Genomic DNA, 16,560 nt, shown 5'->3' with positions numbered 1-16,560 from the left:
TGAAACCCCACTCTGCAGCCCCTTGAAGCTTACTCACACCTCCTCTTCCTCTTCTGGTGTGTCTTGCGAATGGCATATTGCTGGATTTTTGTGCTTCCGCAGGGAGAGCCGTGAGCCTCATAACTGAGAAATGACCTTGTATTTGTCCTTTCTGTTCAGCTTTCAGGTGCTCCTTTTTTTGTCTTGATTTTTTATGTTACGCTGATTTATTTTTTTCTTCCCATTGTTGAAACATGATGTCTTTTCTTTTATCTTTCTGATGAGGCTGACTGTTGGAAAACTTCTTTTCACTCAATCAGCTGTGAAATGTGAAACACAGATGCTCTGATTCCTGTGTTCATTTTCTTACAGGGTCAGACCGCATACCCTGGCCTTTCCCCCCAGCCACCGAACCGTGGAAGACTCCCCCGCCTCCCCAGAGTCTCTGGGTTTTTGGATTCCTGGACTTTTGCTTTGTCTCTCTCTCTCTCTCCTCATTGATTTGGGTTAATGTTCTAGTATTTTCTTTGTCTTTCTCTTCTCTATTTTGTTTTTATTTTTCACCCTGCATGGTTCTGACTTTTGTCAGTAATAACCCTTGGTCTGATCCGGCTCGTGGCTACTCATCTTTGCAAATAGGCTGTTAACTCAAGCATGTCTTACTATTTTTAACTCATCGTTCCCTTTCACATGTGCCTTTTAGATTCTGGCAATTATTCGAAGTAAATCCTAGGAATAAACTGTATGATTAATACGTTCTCAAAAGCAAAAATTTTCTAGGGCGCTTTAAAAGCTGCCTTTCTCCAGGAGTGACAGCTTGGCAGGTAATACAGTGTGATGAACAGCCCCGTTTTCTAAAGTTGGTGTAGCTGGCGTTCCATTGTCTCTGGGTTTTTATCATGTCATCAGAGAAGGCAAAGAGATGGTTTCTTATCTTGTAAGCACAACCTCTGCTTTCCAAGGTTGGGGGAGAGGGGTTGCTTGCAAGTTGCTAGAGGCAAGGACTGGGAAGGGACTGTGAAGGCATGGGGTAGGCAGGAGGCAGGCCCTGAGCCCCATGACTTTAGGGACTGCCTTCGGGGAGCCTTTGGGCAGCGTCCAACATAGACCCTCGGGCCCTGGACTGATCCTCAGACCAACGCCTGACTCCCCTCCTTGGACCAGGACCAGCTTGTCCTGGTGCCACCGGGGGGCTTCAGGACCCCCTCCAGAAAGCTAGGTGGGCCTGCAGGTCCTTGTGACCTTGATGTCTCTGTGTTCTTGTCCTCCTGGGCTGCTGGGGCTGCTCCAGGTGCACACTTGTCCCAGGCTGATTCCTAATCACAGAGAAGCATGGCAGATGGCTGGAAGCTTCTGTCTCACTGTGGGCAGCCTCAGCCTCCTGGCTTGGAAGAGCACACACTCACCAGGAGGTGGGACAGAGCGTTGGCAGGCCAGGGGCCGCTGGCGGCTGCTCTTACCCAGTCCCAGTTGTGGTTCCTCCTTAAAAAGTTAGGTGAGGGCACTCGGGTACCATGAAGGAGTTCAGAACCAGATATTTAAGTGCTAGCTTCTGCTGTGGACCCCAAAGTGGTGGGTCCATGCTGTGGTTGGTGGGGACCCAGGGGCAGGACCTTCATCCCCTCCTGGGGCTGCACCCCCCACGGGTTTAGGCTTCAGCACCTGCCACACGGTGGCTGCTGGGAAGCCCCTCTTTCTCCCTCAGGGTGAGCCCCAGGAGTAGATAGAGGGTCCACAGGTGAGGGTCTCGGTGCTGGCAGGTCTCAGCAGAGTCAGGAGGGAGAGGATTGTTCCTTCCTTCCCTCAGGCACACTCCCTCCAGGCCGGTTCTGGGGAGACAGTTGGTGCCTGGCCTCACAGGAATTCCAGGCCAGAGATGGAGGCTCCCCAACAGCTATGGGGTCCCCAGTGGCCAGGTGCCATGTGTGCAGGGAGTGTCCAGCTCAGAGCGGGTTTCCCCAACTTGCTGTTAGCTGGGAGCTGCTACGTCCCCCTGACAGCTGAAAGCACAACAGCTCAGCGCTCAGTCTCACCGCCAGGCTGGATACCGTGGTGTGGAATGTTCCATGGCCCTGCCCTTCCCCCTGTATTTGGTGTTGCCCCAAACTCTGAACACAGTAAGACTGGGACAGTCTTAGCCACAGTAAGACAGGTGGCAGGGGCCACTTGGACGAGTAGGCCACAAGTGGTGGGACATGGCGGGAGGGCAGAACAGGTGTCCCTGCGGGGGTGGGCGGAGTGGGGTCCCAGCTGAAAGTGGCATCACAGAGACAAAGGGGCTCCAGGGCGGGACGGGCAGTGGGACAGAGAGCAGTGGGACAAGGATGAGCTCCAGGGAAAAGCCCTTCCCTCCCATGACCTGCGTAGCTTCACAAGGATAATGTCCTGGGGTGTCAGTGTCCAAACATAGCGCCCCACTGTCCACCTAATCCTGGGACACAGACTCATGCACACCCACATCCCAGCAAGGGTGGGAGTGGTGGCTTCACCTTCCTAGACCTGGTGTCTGCACGGGGGTCCCGGATTTCCACAGGAGTCCCAGCAAGGACAAGGGTGGGAGGGGGCTCACACCGACGCCTGGGTGACAGCAGGCACAGCTTGGTGATCAGCCACAGTTCCCTAGCTTCTCAGATGCCTGCTGGATTTTACAAGTGCAGTTTCATCGCCCTGAGCTCCAGACCCCAGGAGCCTGGTTCCTGCCCCAGCCTGTTCTCAGAAAAGGCATTGTGCCCTTGCCCGCCCAGCAGGCCCTCTCCGTGGGGAGCCCGGTTGGGCAGCATCCTGGGCGCTGTGTCTGCTGCCAGCACAGACTGTGCACAGGGCCAAGAATGGATTTAGAAACCTCTGCTTCCTCCCAGTGTGAGCAGAGGCTCCAGAAGCTGTCTGGTGCAGAGCCACGGGGCAGGAGTTGCAGAGGGAGACAAATGAGGCCGGGTCCCAGCTGGGCGCCTCCTCCCCAAAAGGGGCTTCTAAGGCCAAGCAGGGGAGGAAGCTACATGCATGGAGGAGCCAAGCAGACATGGGTTAGACCCCTGGGCGCCCCCTTCACTGCCACCCAGGGTCACCCACACAGGCCACCCCCGCAGCCCACTTTGTAAGAAGAGGCTCAGAACGCTGGTTCAAGGAGTAACTTCCCATATTCTGTGGGAATGTGTCCTAGGATCTCCTAGCCTGTGGAGGGCAGAGAGCCAGGGCATCTGCAGTCCTGGGTGGGGACTGTTGCCCTCAGCTGCGGGGAGGTGTGTGGTTGACACCCCAACCTAAGTGGGTCCCCATTCTGTATGCCCACAGCTCCCTGTGACCTCCTTAGTTTAAGGTGTCCCTCGCCCAGGGGACAAAGACTGGGCTTGGCCTGACCCCAGGGCCAGGCAGCACGTGCTCCCAGCAGGAACCCACAGCCCAACCCCAGCAGGGCGGCTGGAGAGCTGCTCTACCACCTTCTGTGTCTCTATGGCCTCGGGTCCCCACAGCCTGATCTCCCAGCACAGTACCCTGTGGTGCCCCAGTCCCTTTAGGCCCACCTGTCCGACCCACCAGTGTTTGCAGGCTGCTGCTCTATTTGCAGACCCTGAGAGGAGGGTGCTCAAGCCATACTCTGGCCCAATGGGGACCAAGCTCAGGAAACCAGGGCTGGGCCTAGAGCTGTCTGGTATGACAGCAAAGCTGTATTGTCCACCAAACTCTGATTAAACCTTCCAGAAACACAGAAAACACTGGGATCCCCTCAACAGACAGTGGTCACCTTGACTGGAGCTTCCCCCATGGGTTGGGGGGTGTGAGGGCCTCTGGGTACATTGGCTTTCTGGTCTCCAGCTCAGCCCTGTGATGGTCTTCTCAGATGGAGAAACCACAGCCCAGAGACACCAAGTCTCTTGTCCAAGGACACATTGCAGCTTGGCGGGTTGGATCCTTCACAGGGCGGCTAGCCAAGGTGGAGGCTGAAGCCACATGGCCTGCCTGGAGGAGGGGGCGCTCTTCCTCATTCCACACAGGGCTCCATGCACCACACGGCTCCCATGTGACCCCTACCCACTGCTTCCAGATGGTGCCAACCAGCCTGGTTGCAGAGCTGAAAAATGTTCCCAGGGAGTCCCCTGTTGCTCCCCCGAAGTGTGCTCCGGGTTCCAGGCCCAAGGGTGGGCTCTGGGGCTGGCAAAGGACCACATAGTTCTGTGAGTAGGGACTGTGGGTCTGTGCTTCTGAGACATGGGTCTAGGGGCCTTGGGCCTGCCTACAGGGCCTGTATCCAGGCAAGGAGCTCCAGGACAGCCCAGGTGGGAAGGGACAGTGCCCTCTACCGCCTCTCCCTCCTGGCCTAGGTTTGGGGAGCAAGGGCTCCAGGTGGTTCCTTTGGGGGAGGCCAGAGTCACAAGCATATCAGCCTTGTGCGCTGAGCCCTACTGTGCCCCCACCCAGGAACCAGGATTCCACGAGGACCTGAGAGGAGCCACCCCATCTCCCAGCGTCCCAGTCCGGTGGGGAGGCAGATAGCAGACAGGCAGCTGCAATTGGTTGCAGGGGATAGTATGGGGGATGCGGGAGAGGGGCGCCACAGGGCCAGGGCACTCAGCCAGGGCACGCATACCAAAAGCATCAGGCCTGAGTCCTGTCTTGAGAGGAAATAGAAGAACACGGGCAGGGGGCTCGGGGGGCTTCAGGAGGAGAGCCACAGGCCTGTTCTGCCACCCTGCGGTGGAAGCCGGGTTGGGGGAAGCCAGTCCTCTGCAGGAAAGGAACCGTGAAATCCTTTCTTCACGGGATGGGGTCATGGAGCAGGTCGTGCGTACGTGCGTCTTAAGAAACAGGCAGAAAGCAGAACGTGGGAGAGGGGCCAGGTTCAGGCTCCCAGTGTCTACCGCCCACATGCCGTTGGGATGGGAGGTGTGGGGGTCACTTCCAGGGACAGGGCCCTCAGGACCTCATCTGCACTGGGTGAAAGGGTACTGCCCTCCCCCAGGCAGCATCTTTCTGAGCCAACACCCAGGGACTGAAGTGGGGTGACCCTAGACCGCTGCCTTGCGGTTTCCCCCTGTGGAATGTCTCTGGGGATGGGAGCCCAGGCTGGCTTCGGGCCAGGAGATGGGAGGCCAAAGGCCCAGCAGGGTGGGAAGGGGGAGCACTGGCTCGAGGAGGCCACAGAGGGCTGTCCCACATCTGTGTTCCACAGTGGCCTTGCAGGGTGAGGTCTTTCCAGCTCTTCCCTGACCCCCTTCTGCTGTTTATCAGCTGACGCACACCCCGGGTGGGGGGCAAGTGGTTCTCGGGACTGTCGCCTCCTAGCCAGCGTGAAAATGCCAGCCGGTCTCCATGGGCCTCCCTCTTCCCTGGGACCCTCCCGAGGTGGTTTATTCTCTGTTCTGTTCATGTTCTTCATTTTCTGAGGCAATGGCACTTGCCCACCTCCCTCGGCCAGGGCCCAGGGGTCAGGGAGGTACGGTTGACCAGGGAGCTGACAAGATGTGAAGTTACCTCCGCTGCTCACAGGGTTTTGTATGAAGCCTGTCGAGCTGTTTCGGTTCTTTGTGGCCCAAGTGTTGGTAGAGACCTTGAGTCTGTGCCCGTGAATGCTGCGAGTCGTGGGCCAAGCTCCCTGGGCACACGGGTCTGCCAGGATGTCCAGGGTCCCCGTTCTACAAAATAAGGAGATCCACCATGGGAGGAACCTTGGAAAGATGCATTTTTCCAGTACGTGTTTGCATGCAATGGTCACAGTAACGCCAAAGCCTTCTTGTCTGAGCACTGTGGCTCAGCCCTGGGCTGCAGAGATGCTCAAGGCCTCCTGTCCCTGGGCCTGGTCACAGACTTCCTTTGACATCCCCCAGCATCAAGAAAAACAAAAGATGTCCCATCCTGTGCTACCTCCGGGCAAGAGGGCCAGCTCCTGAGTCCCCTTGTGTGGGGGCCCACAGAGATAGAGACCACGTGGGCTCAGTTAGCCACCTGGGGGGGCCCCCGGTCTCCCTAGGGTCCGAGGCCCTTTGTAGCAATGAGCCAGCCTGGCACGCTCACTCCAGGCCTGACGCTGTGTGGTTTTGCATCACCAGAGGAAGTAGCCCCAGGGGTGGCCAGCCCCGTCCTGCCTAGGAAAGGCTGCGCGTGACGATCCAGTTGTGGGTCGGAGCCCTGACCCCAGAGGCGGAAACCACAAGGGAGAAGACATGACCACTTGAAGATGAAGTCCCCCTGGCCTGTGATGAAAATGCCCCCAGGGTTCCAGTAATGAATGGGATGTGCCCTTGCTGTGGGAGAAGTTTTTATCACATTAAGAAAAGAAACTCTTTGTGGTTTTATAAGGTTGTTTCTTTTTAATCAGAAATCAGAAATCAGTGAGGGGCACCTGGATGGCTCCGTCATTTAAGCGTCTGCCTTTGGCTCAGGTCATGATCCTGGGGTCCTGGGATCAAGCCCCGCATTGGACTCCCTGCTCAGCAGGAAGCCTGCTTCTCCCTCTGCCTCTGACCCTCCCCCTGTTTGTACTCTTGTTTGTTCTCTCTCTCAAATGAATAAATATAATTTTTAAAAATCTTTTTAAAAATATGAGAGATACATGGGAATGTTAATAGAGAATTACTTTATTTCTTTTTAATTTTATTTATTTTTATTTGTCAGAGAAAGCACAAGCAGGAGAAGCGGCTGAGGGAGAGGCAGAAGCAGGTTCTCTGCTGAGCAGGGAGCCCAGTGCATGTGGGACTCCATCCCAGGACCCTGAGATCATGACCTGAGCGGAAGGCAGATGCTTCACCAGCTAAGCCCCCCAGGTGCCCCACCCCTACTTTTCTTCTACATCATAGGATTTAGAAATATGGCTGGTTTCACTGCAACTATTTTTCTAAAGAATCAGCATTTTAATTTGCTGATTCATTTTACTATTTTTTAAAATATCCCTAATTATTTGTTTCTAACAATTAGTAGTGCATTTAAATGATTTATCCTTTGGAATAATTTACTTTGCCGTTCTTTTTTAAACTGTCTTGATTTGGAGACTTTCTTTGTGTATTTTCATATGTTTTTGTTTAGTAAGTAAGTTTAGGAGAGCGGATTTTTCTCAGGATTGTTTGTGGGCCATCCCCTAACTTTTTTTTTCATCCCCTTAACTTTTACAAATAGTATTGCCATTGTCTTCTTAATAGTGCGAAATGAATTGTCAAGTTCTCCTCAGACCTCAAGATTATAGGAGTCATCTTTAATTTCTGGACAGTTGATTTTTTTTAACTTATCCTTTTCTTACTAATTTCTACTTTTGAATATTGTAGTCAAAGACTACTGATGTACGGTTTCTGCTGTGGGCTTCTGTTATTGTTCTTTCCTGCTGCAGTAGAATCTGTGACCTTTGAAAAGGTGATTGATTCTCTGCCGACCAGGCACATCACAATACTTCAGTGAATGTGGTTTGTTCACATTATATAGATTTTAATCTGCTCAGCCCTGAAAGGGAGTTAAAGTCTCCGACTTAAAGGTGTGGTCAACTCCATCTTGTGCTTCTGACACCTCCTATAGGCTGTGTGTACACCAGGAAGCTCTCCGAACACTGTCACAGTGGGAATGTCGCTCTTCCATTGAGGGATGAGAAAAGGTTGGCCTTGGGAAGATGGGATTAGGAGCCTTCCATGCAGAAAGCAAAGACCTTTCAAGCAGCATGTGCAAATATCCTGAGACAGAAATGTTAGCCAGCCAAGCTAGCATGTAGCCAGTGAGAAGGACAGGACATGGTTGAGGGTGGGTAATAACCCATGAAGACAAGTCACTTCTGCCTACTCCTGGGCCTAGAGATAGAGCCACACAGGAAGAGGGGGGACACCTCTGGAGGAGGTAAGGAGAAGCCCATGACGGCTCAGGAGCTGGGCAAGGTTTCCCAGGTGGTGGGAGATGGGGCTGAGGCAGGGATAGCCTGGAAGTCAGCTGTGTTGACAGCTGGATGAGGACAGAAGTGAGTTTCACATGCAGGTGTGGAGCGTCACAGCTGGCCCACGAGCCAAGGAGCCTGCAGAGTATGGACACCCCTCCCAGCACGGGGTAGGTAGCAAGGACAGGGGAGCCTCTCGGTGGGGACAGGTCAGGCTGCTGACAGAGGGGAGAGGCTCAAGGGAGGAGGTGGCTGTCAGGAGAAGCATCCCCAGGAGAGGCCATGAAGAGGAAGTGCCTAGGAGGAGCGCCCTCTGGTGGCCTTCCTGAAAGGCTGCGGCTGGAGCTGGCCGTGGAGACCGTTGGTGGAGCTGGGAGCCCCCAGGAGAAGGAGCACAGGGGAAGCTTTTAGAAGCAGTCTCCTTCACCCCTGTCCAACTGTTGGCTGTTTTTCACAATCAGAAAGTTGCAGTGAACATCTCGTTACATGACATGTGTCTACATTTTATGGTATTCTTTTAGGATAATTCCCAGAATCAGAATTCTTGGGTCAGAGGGTATCACCAGTTCTGAGGTCATTGACACGTACTGCCAAATTGCCTTCCAGATAAATGTCATTTTATTGATCAGTGATGATGTATGTGTCCCCCTCATTCCACTACACTGTCGTCAGTGCAGTCTTATTTTTAAATCTAGGAATTCACTTTTTTTTTTTTTCCCCTAAACAGTGAGGTTAAAATTCTTCACAGATGCGTATTAGTTGTTGGATTTCCAGAAGAACTGTCTCACCAGGGGCGTCACGGGTATCTGGCTCTGTGTCTCACACCCACGCACAGGCTTCTCCCACTCCCTGTCCCGTGTCATCTGGCACTCTGACAGGCTCTCAGGCCAACCTCACTCGGGCTGCCAGGCCACCACCTCCCCTCCCCACGGGGGTGGGGGTTGCAGAGCCACTGGAAACCCTGCACAATACATGATCCTGGACAGGTGGAGGCAAATACTGAGGCAGATGAGCTAAACCTAAGTCCAAAAGCACTTCCTCCTCCGATTTTGGAGGCTGAGACACGTGTTGTCTGGTCAGCGTTTGCTCAAGCTGATGGAACAAGAAGCGTGTACTTCAGGAGTCACACGCCAATTGTCTGGGAGGAAGCGATGAAGTAACATGCATTTATTGGGCACCTGCTGTATGTTGGGCCCTTGACCTCATTTAACTTGATCTGCCTTGTAACCCTGACAGGTAGTCTCCTCATTAGAATAGAAGGAGGGGCACCTGGGTGGCTCAGTGAGTTAAGCCGCTGCCTTCGGCTCAGGTCATGATCTCGGGGTCCTGGGATCGAGTCCCGCATCAGGCTCTCTGCTCAGCAGGGAGCCTGCTTCCTCCTCTCTCTCTGTGCCTGCCTCTATGCCTACTTGTGATCTCTCTCTGTCAAATATATAAATAAAATCTTAAAAAAAAAAAAAAAGAATAGAAGGAGGCCAGGGCTCACTCTGATAGGGGTCATGAGATCCCCAAGATCACGCATGATAAGTCATGGAGATGGGATTTGAATCCAGGTCTGTGGGGTGTCAGGGCTCAAACTCAGATACCCCACACATCAGGGCTGGTCAGGACTAGCTGGGGAAAACACCAACCACAAGTGTCCCCAGAGTACACCACTTGTCTGGGGCATCCGTGGGCATCGGCCTTCTTGTCCATAAGTAAACACCCGTGAGTCATGGCACCCTTGACTTGGGACCCAAGTATATGGGAAGCTCCCACCATAGTGTTCAGAAACATGCCAAGCAAAGTTTGCTTAAGGGCCCAGAATAGAAAGACTCAGACACACACACACACAAAATGTAATTGTTCAGTTACGTGAGAACTGAAAATAGAGGGTTAAGGCAAGAATATTTTTCATGATTATTTTGGGCCCTTCAGTCAGTACTATGTTCTGCTGAAGAGAAGAATGTCTGCGCTCTGAGGGGAATTCTCTTATCACACCCTTGCTGACAGGGCTCGAAATATTTATTGAAAGTTTCAGCTGTCACTTCTGTATAAATAAACAGGATGTGGATGGCCAACTGCATGTTAGAGATATTTTTAGACAGGGGTGGCTTTGCAGACTGGAGGGATAACATTTCAAGGAGAAAGCGCCTGATCCCAGAATAGCCCACCAGAGGCTCACCCTCCGCATGGCCTCAGTGTGGGGTCTGACGAGTCTTGTCTCTTAGGTCGGGAGCTCTTCCCCATCCTGGTTGGCCAGCCCAGACATGGCAACCCCAACCCCTCTTTGTAGGGATATCCCATCTCCTTTCCTTTAGGCACAGAAAATGGGGAACGATGTTTAGGATGGATTGTCACTGGTCCCGCTGACTGGATGGGTCTGCTGGGCCTGAGGCAGGGGAGAAGGCAGTCATTTAAACCAGCACTTATAACACGTAACCCTGTGGCTGACCAACAGCCAGCCCAGAAGGCTGGACTTGGGGCTTTTACAATATGTGACACATTCAGCGTTGCCCGGGGCCAGCCACTGGATGCATGCTGGTTTCTTCCCTCACCCAGTGAGACCCAGCCTGTCAGGATTTCCTGCCAATCTTCCCACTTCTGTTTTTACTTGAAACATGAGTCCTTGCTCACTTGGAAAAACCGCACACCCTGGTGGCTGCAGACCTGCAGACCCCTGCAGGTCTGCTGCTGCCGCCTCAGCCCACTCTCCCCCTCCTGGGGCCTCCACACCCCGCCCTCCCACATGGACTGAGGGGGCCCCATGGTCCCTGTGCGCTCGCAGCAGTGACCCAGAGAGCAGCCAGGGCAGAGAAAACAGTGACTTAGCGATTTCAAGTCTAAAAGGAGCTACATAGTGGGGTGCTCAAGGCTGGAGACACCCTGGCCTTTTCCATGCAGCCTTTTCAAGCCTCCTTGGGTAGTTTCTCTGTGGTCTCTGCTCCCTTTACTCACTTTCTACATCAAAAATCAGGAAGATCAGAAATATATCTTTTAAAGATCCTCATTTTTACTTTTCACAGAGCTCTTCATCTTGCTATGTTCCTCTGACTGAAAATCTCAAACGTTTCTTTAACCCAGTCTGCCGGCAGTGAATTCTCTGAGTCTTCAGTTCAACTTCGTATGTGGAAGCTATTTTTGCTGGGTGTGGAATTCTGGGCAGACAGAGGTGTGTTCCCACTGCCACTCCCAACACTTTGTCACCCCATTGTCCCCTGGCCTGCACAGTCTCAGAAGTCTGCTGACATCCTGTCATTGCTCCTCCGTAGGTGTATTTTTTCTTGACAGGCTCTAGGATTTTTTTCTTTTGGATTTTTTTCCCTTTATCTTTGGTTTTCTGCTGCTAGTTTGAATTTGATGTGTCTATATGGCTGTTTATTGGCTGTTGCTGTCACTTTGGTTTTTGCTCTATTTGGGGCTCTCTGACTTCTTGGATTTGCAATTTGATATGTCACTAATTTTGGAAATTTTTCAGCCATTATCTCTTAAAAACTTTTCCCATCCTATTTCTTTTCTTTTTTTTTTTTAAGATTGTATTATTTATTTGAGAGAGAGAGAGAGCACAAGCAGGGGTAGGGGCAGAGGGAGAGGCAGGAGCAGGCTCTCTGTTGAGCAGGGAGCCCAATGTGGGTCTTGATCCCAGGACCCTGGGATCTCTGACCTGAGCCAAAGGCAGATAGATGCTTAACCAACTGAGCCACCCAGGGGCCCCTCTGCCCCATTTCTTCTCCTCCTTCTGGGACTCAGATTACAAACTGGAGTTGATAACATTGGCAGTGTTATTAATTCGCCACAGACATGCTCTATTTTTTCTCTTTGTGTTTCTGTTTAGTAATTTCTGACCTACCTTCAGATTCAGCAGTTCACTCCTCAGATGTCAGGTCTGTTGATGAGTCCATCAAAGGAATTCTCTCTGATGCTGTTTGTTTGTTTGTTTTCTATACCTTGCATCTCTGCTGAACTTCTCTGTTTGTGTCTGTTGTCTACCTTCCCCACTTAGACCCTTTATCATAGTTTTCCTTTTGAGGAAAACTGCATGATAGTTATGATATCTCAGAGTCTGATTCTGTGGATTGATGTATCTCTTGACAAGGGGTTGCTTGGTTTCTGTTCTTTGGAATGAAAGTTCGTGATTCTGTATTGAATACTGAACATTCATGTATAGGAAAGCCGAGACTGAGGCAACTACTGTTTCTACCTGGAAATGAGTGAGCTGCTCCTGCCAGGCTGTTCGGGTGGGGTTTTGAGTCAGTCTTGTCAGGAACTGGGCTGGGCTTAGGGCTTGTGGTTGCCGCAGAGAGTTTCAGAACACCACAGCCCTCTACACCTCTAGCAACAGGCTGCTGCAGCCTTGGGCTCAGAGTCGGGCCTGGTGACATGTCCTCAGTGCAACATCCCACCCTGCATGCCCGGGCCACACACAGTGGGTCTCTCCCCACCTTGTCTGGGTGGCAGATGGTTACTGCTTATTAGTCTGTGTTATGCCCGTATGAGGGAGCAGAGCCTCAGTTCAGACAGGCCCCTGCCTTTGGGCCTCTCCCATGGTGGCCAAACCCTGCCCTGTATCTGTGGGGCCTTGGCAGGGAGAGTCCTGCCTCCCTCCCAGCGGCAGAAGACCTCTGTTTGGTATCACCCAGGATCCTAGGCCCAGGATGGGTTCCTGCTGCTCTCCCAAGGGAAGACAGTCTTTTCCCCCTCCCTCCCTCAGCCACTGTGCATCTTTCTTGTGTCCTGGGCTGACGGGCTGTACCATCCTTCCCTCAGCAGCTTCAGGCTTTTGCTCCCAGGGAGAGAAAGGCCTGGGAATGTCAGAAGGGCTATGGGTCTGTTCCCTCCTGTTCCTCCAGGGGTCTAAGGCTGGCAATTCTTACATGAGAAGTATTCAAGAAACGTAGTGTGCCTGGCCAAGTGTGACAACCAGTCTCCTGCCTGCCCCAGTCCTCAGGAACGCCCTTTGGCGCCTCATGGGAAGACGTGATGAGTCAGTGTGTCTGGGGCCCCAGAAATTCCAAACTGACCTTCTAGTCCACAGTTGGCCTTTGACAGTTTTTTACAAGTGGATTTCTTCTCGCATGTGGTATGGCAGCTGTGTCTCTTTCCCACGCGTGGCCCCAGGTGGGACAGTTCTGGCTTGAAATAAGTTACTTCACTGCTTTGCAGTCTCAGACCTCTGACAGATTCCAGAAAACATACCATTTCCTAGTCTCTTTGGCTTTTTTTGTTTGTTTGTTTGTTTTGTTATCATTCAAGTAAGAGCAACACACTTTGCAGCTTTCTACCTGATAAGCAGAAGCAGAAGTGGTTTCCCTTCTGGAAACTACATCTTCCTTTCCCCCCATATTGACTCTTCACTCATTAAAAAGTAATTTACCCAAAGTGTTAAATGTAGACCCACCGTATCCAGCAGTTACACACTTGGGAGTATACCCAAAAGAATTGAAAGCACGGTGTTCAAGAGATGTTTGCCCACCCGTGTTTGTACCCGCTGTGTTCCTCCCAGTCACTAAACGTGGAAGCAACCCAGGTTGTCCATTGATAATGGATAAACAAAATGAAGTAGGTGCAAGCAGAACGTGATTTAGCCTTGAAAAGGAAGGAGTCTGACACCTGCTACCACATGATGAACCTTAGGGACGCTTTGCTTGGGGAAATAAACCCATCACAAAAAGACAAATACCTTATGATTCCACTTACCTAAGGTCCCTAGAGTGGTCACAGTCAGAGACAAAAAGCTGCTTGGTGGGTGGGAAGTGGGAACGGGAAGTCAGTGTTTCATGGGGACAGAGTTTCTGTTAGGGAAGCTGAGAAAGGTCTGGAAATGGTGCTGATGGCTACATGACAGCGTGCATGTACTTACAGCCCCTTACTGTGCACTTAACAAATGGTTAAAATAGTAAAATGAAATTGTGTTATTTAAATTTTACCACAATAAAAAAAGAAAGAAAGAAAGTAACAACTGCCTGGTGATTGGCGTGTGCTGATTGCTCTTCCAGGCTCTGGGGTTACAGGTGTGCAAAGCAGGCAGGCCCTGTCCGCACGGCGCTTACACATGATACATATGTCCCTCCATACAACGAAGGGTGATGGACCCTGTGGGAGATGCCAGTGAGAGTGGGAAGATGGGGGCTGGGAGACGAGGCCCCTGCCTTCCAAGCCAAGGGGCAGGCATGGGGAGAGGCTGGAGAAGCTGCGGATTTGTGTGCGGATGGCTTTTGACCCAGGCTGCTGTCTGAGTGGGCCTGACTGGCCTACCTTTCAGGCTGCCCTTACATGTGGCATCCTAGTCCCTGGCACCCCGGAAGCAGGGAGGGATGGCCCTAAGACCCCGCTCACCTTCCAGGGCCTGGCCACGTGCAGGACATCTGGGGAGCCCCCATCTGGGGCCCCCCTCTCCTACAGCCAGGGCTGCTGCCTCTGGGCCTGGACTTCCGCGAGTGCTCACCATGGTGGGCGACTGGGTCCTCCCATGGCCCTCAGCCCACTCAGGGGCTGATAAGCTGCTTTCCCATCTGCAGGAGCTACAGTGAACTCACAGACTGCACCAGGAATGTGGCGGCCCAGCTGAACTGCTTCTGGCCAAACGCGGCTGTGGACACGTTCTTCGTGGCCATCCACCAGCACTACTTCAAAAACTGCCCTGTGTCTGGCAGGGCTGTGCGGGACCCGCCCCGAAACATCCTCTGTCCCTTCATCGTGGTGCCCATCCTGGTGACCCTGCTGGTGACAGCGCTGGTGGTTTGGAGGAGCAAGCGTCCGGAGGGCATCGTGTAGACGCGCAGCCTCGGGGGGCCAGGCGGGGAAGGTGGGGAGGCCCAGCCTGGCCTGGGGAGAGCTTCTGGGGCCCTAATGTCAGTGCAGGCCCCTGATCCCCCTCACTTCTCTCCAGAAAGAGTAATAAGAATTTCAGGGTGGTTGCAGTACAGGCATTAACACAGAAAGGCTGGAGGTCAAAGCGACCATGGTGGGGATCCCCAGTGCTAGGAGGGAGCAGGAGTGTTACCATCACTGTACCTGGGGAGGGTCCCAAGTTCTGTCTCCCAGTATCCCAACCTCAAGCCAGACTCTGGATAAGCAGTTTGTGATTAAAAGGATGTCCTCAAATGTGGGCAGCATTATTATTTCTGGGGATGGATCCCTGAGGGAAGAAGGTTGGAGAAACACCAGCCCCTTCAGATTCCATCTGCCTCTGTGTGAAGAGACCATCCCAGGGCCCTGTGGGGGTATGATGGGCAGCTGAGGAACTGTGTGCCCCAAAGAGGCATCTGAGGGACCCTGATGCCCCCACGCTCCCTCACCCTCACCACAGGAGCTGGAACCACTAGCCCTGAGGACTGGGGTTCACTGCCGAGCTGAGGCCCCTCCTCGGAGATGCCTCACCAGCACTCAGGTCCAGGTACCCACCTCCATTCTGTCCCCGAGGGCTTTGCCGGCTGTTTTCAGGCAGCTGCTGCTCTCCCATTCACAATTCTTTCTAACCTGTGCTTACAGCTTCCTTCCAGAAGTTTCTGAATCTGCCAAGGGAGATTCCATGCTGTTCCTCGCCAATGTCTTCTAAGCTCTGACCTGTCCTCTGAGGCTCCTGCAGCCCCCAGCCTGCCCTGCCCTCCAGGGCCTCCTGGCCCAGGACCTGCCCCTTCTCAGGATGACTGATGGGATGTCACACACACACACCTCGGCCTCAGCGTCTCCCTCTGCCCTGCAGGCCAGCCCACCCAAACACGGGCCCAACGCCCTTACCTCTAGAATGTCCAGCACAATGGCCCACAACCACGTGGGGTCACCCACCACCCCACTCAGCAGCCTAGTGCCCAACCGGACTCCCTTAGCCTCTTCCTGGGCACCTGCTGTCCCAGCACGGGCAAGCCTCTGGTTTGCAGATGGTTCCCCTCATGGAGATTCTCAAGCTTCTGCGCTGAACTGTGGGTACCCAGCATGGTCTTGCCTTCTAGGAAAGGAGCCCAAGTGGTCCTAACTGCAGGATAATCACCTCAGGAACCAACAGGGACTCCATGTCCACATATGAGGACCTCGGGGAGGGGCTGGTCAGGCTGCAGTGTTAGGCCCCAGCTCCCTCTGTCTTCACATGTTGTACACTTGGGGTCACACGAGCTGGAAGGAAATGGGCCTTTGTGTCCCTTCATCTCTGCCTCCTCCCCGAGGAAGCCGTGGTATGAGTGGGTTATGGTTCAGGCTATAGGCAAGGAAGCTGGTGGATGAAGAGCTTGGGGCTCCAGGTGTCCATGGGTCTTGGCTACGGGCGAGCAGGAGGTGGCGAGGAGGGGGTATCATGGGCTGGAGGAGGTCTTCATAAACACCGTCACCGAGAGCAAAGGAGACAGGAACCAGAGGTAAGAGGACAGCCCCCAGCCTGACCTCGCTAGTCATTTGTCCTGTCATTAGTTACGTGTGTATCCACTAAAGGCACTGGTCTTACGAGCCTGCAGGTCCTGCTCCCATCAGTGCTGATCCAGAGGCAACTTTCAAGGAGTCCCTCTTGTCCAAGATCATACTCCTGGTGACAGGGACCCAGGCCCCCAGCTTCCAGGGCAGCCCCATCATCCTCAGGCCCCTGTAGGTGATTAGCGCCCCATGTAGCCCCACTGCTTCACCGGGGCTGAGTGAGGAATCCTTCCAGAATCAGCTTTAGTGCTGTGGCATCTTCAAGGACAGGCACCCCCTCTTCTTCCTAAGTGCTTTGCTGGCATGAGGTATGTGTGTGGTATGTGTGATGTGAGTGCGTGGGTGTATGTGAGGTG

The 16,560-nt window shown here is 53.2% G+C and overlaps 1 protein-coding gene across 2 annotated transcripts in view; it reads left to right on the top strand.

The window, feature by feature from the left end:
- The window catches only part of RAMP1 (receptor activity modifying protein 1), a 43,048-nt gene extending 28,143 nt beyond the window's left edge, over positions 1-14,905 (top strand). For both annotated transcript variants that reach the window (XM_004743708.3, XM_013051842.2), the window contains exon 3: positions 14,320-14,905. In XM_004743708.3, the coding sequence (XP_004743765.1) occupies positions 14,320-14,575 (256 nt within the window). In that variant the 3' untranslated portion in view covers positions 14,576-14,905. The remainder of the gene's footprint in view (positions 1-14,319) is intronic.
- Positions 14,906-16,560: the final 1,655 nt, after the last annotated feature.

The sequence above is a fragment of the Mustela putorius genome, unplaced genomic scaffold (genome assembly GCF_011764305.1).
Source record: "Mustela putorius furo isolate JIRA1106 unplaced genomic scaffold, ASM1176430v1.1 tig00003869_pilon_pilon_pilon, whole genome shotgun sequence".
In the NCBI taxonomy this organism is placed as follows: Eukaryota; Metazoa; Chordata; class Mammalia; order Carnivora; family Mustelidae; genus Mustela; species Mustela putorius.
This window is presented reverse-complemented; position numbering and strand designations above follow the sequence as displayed.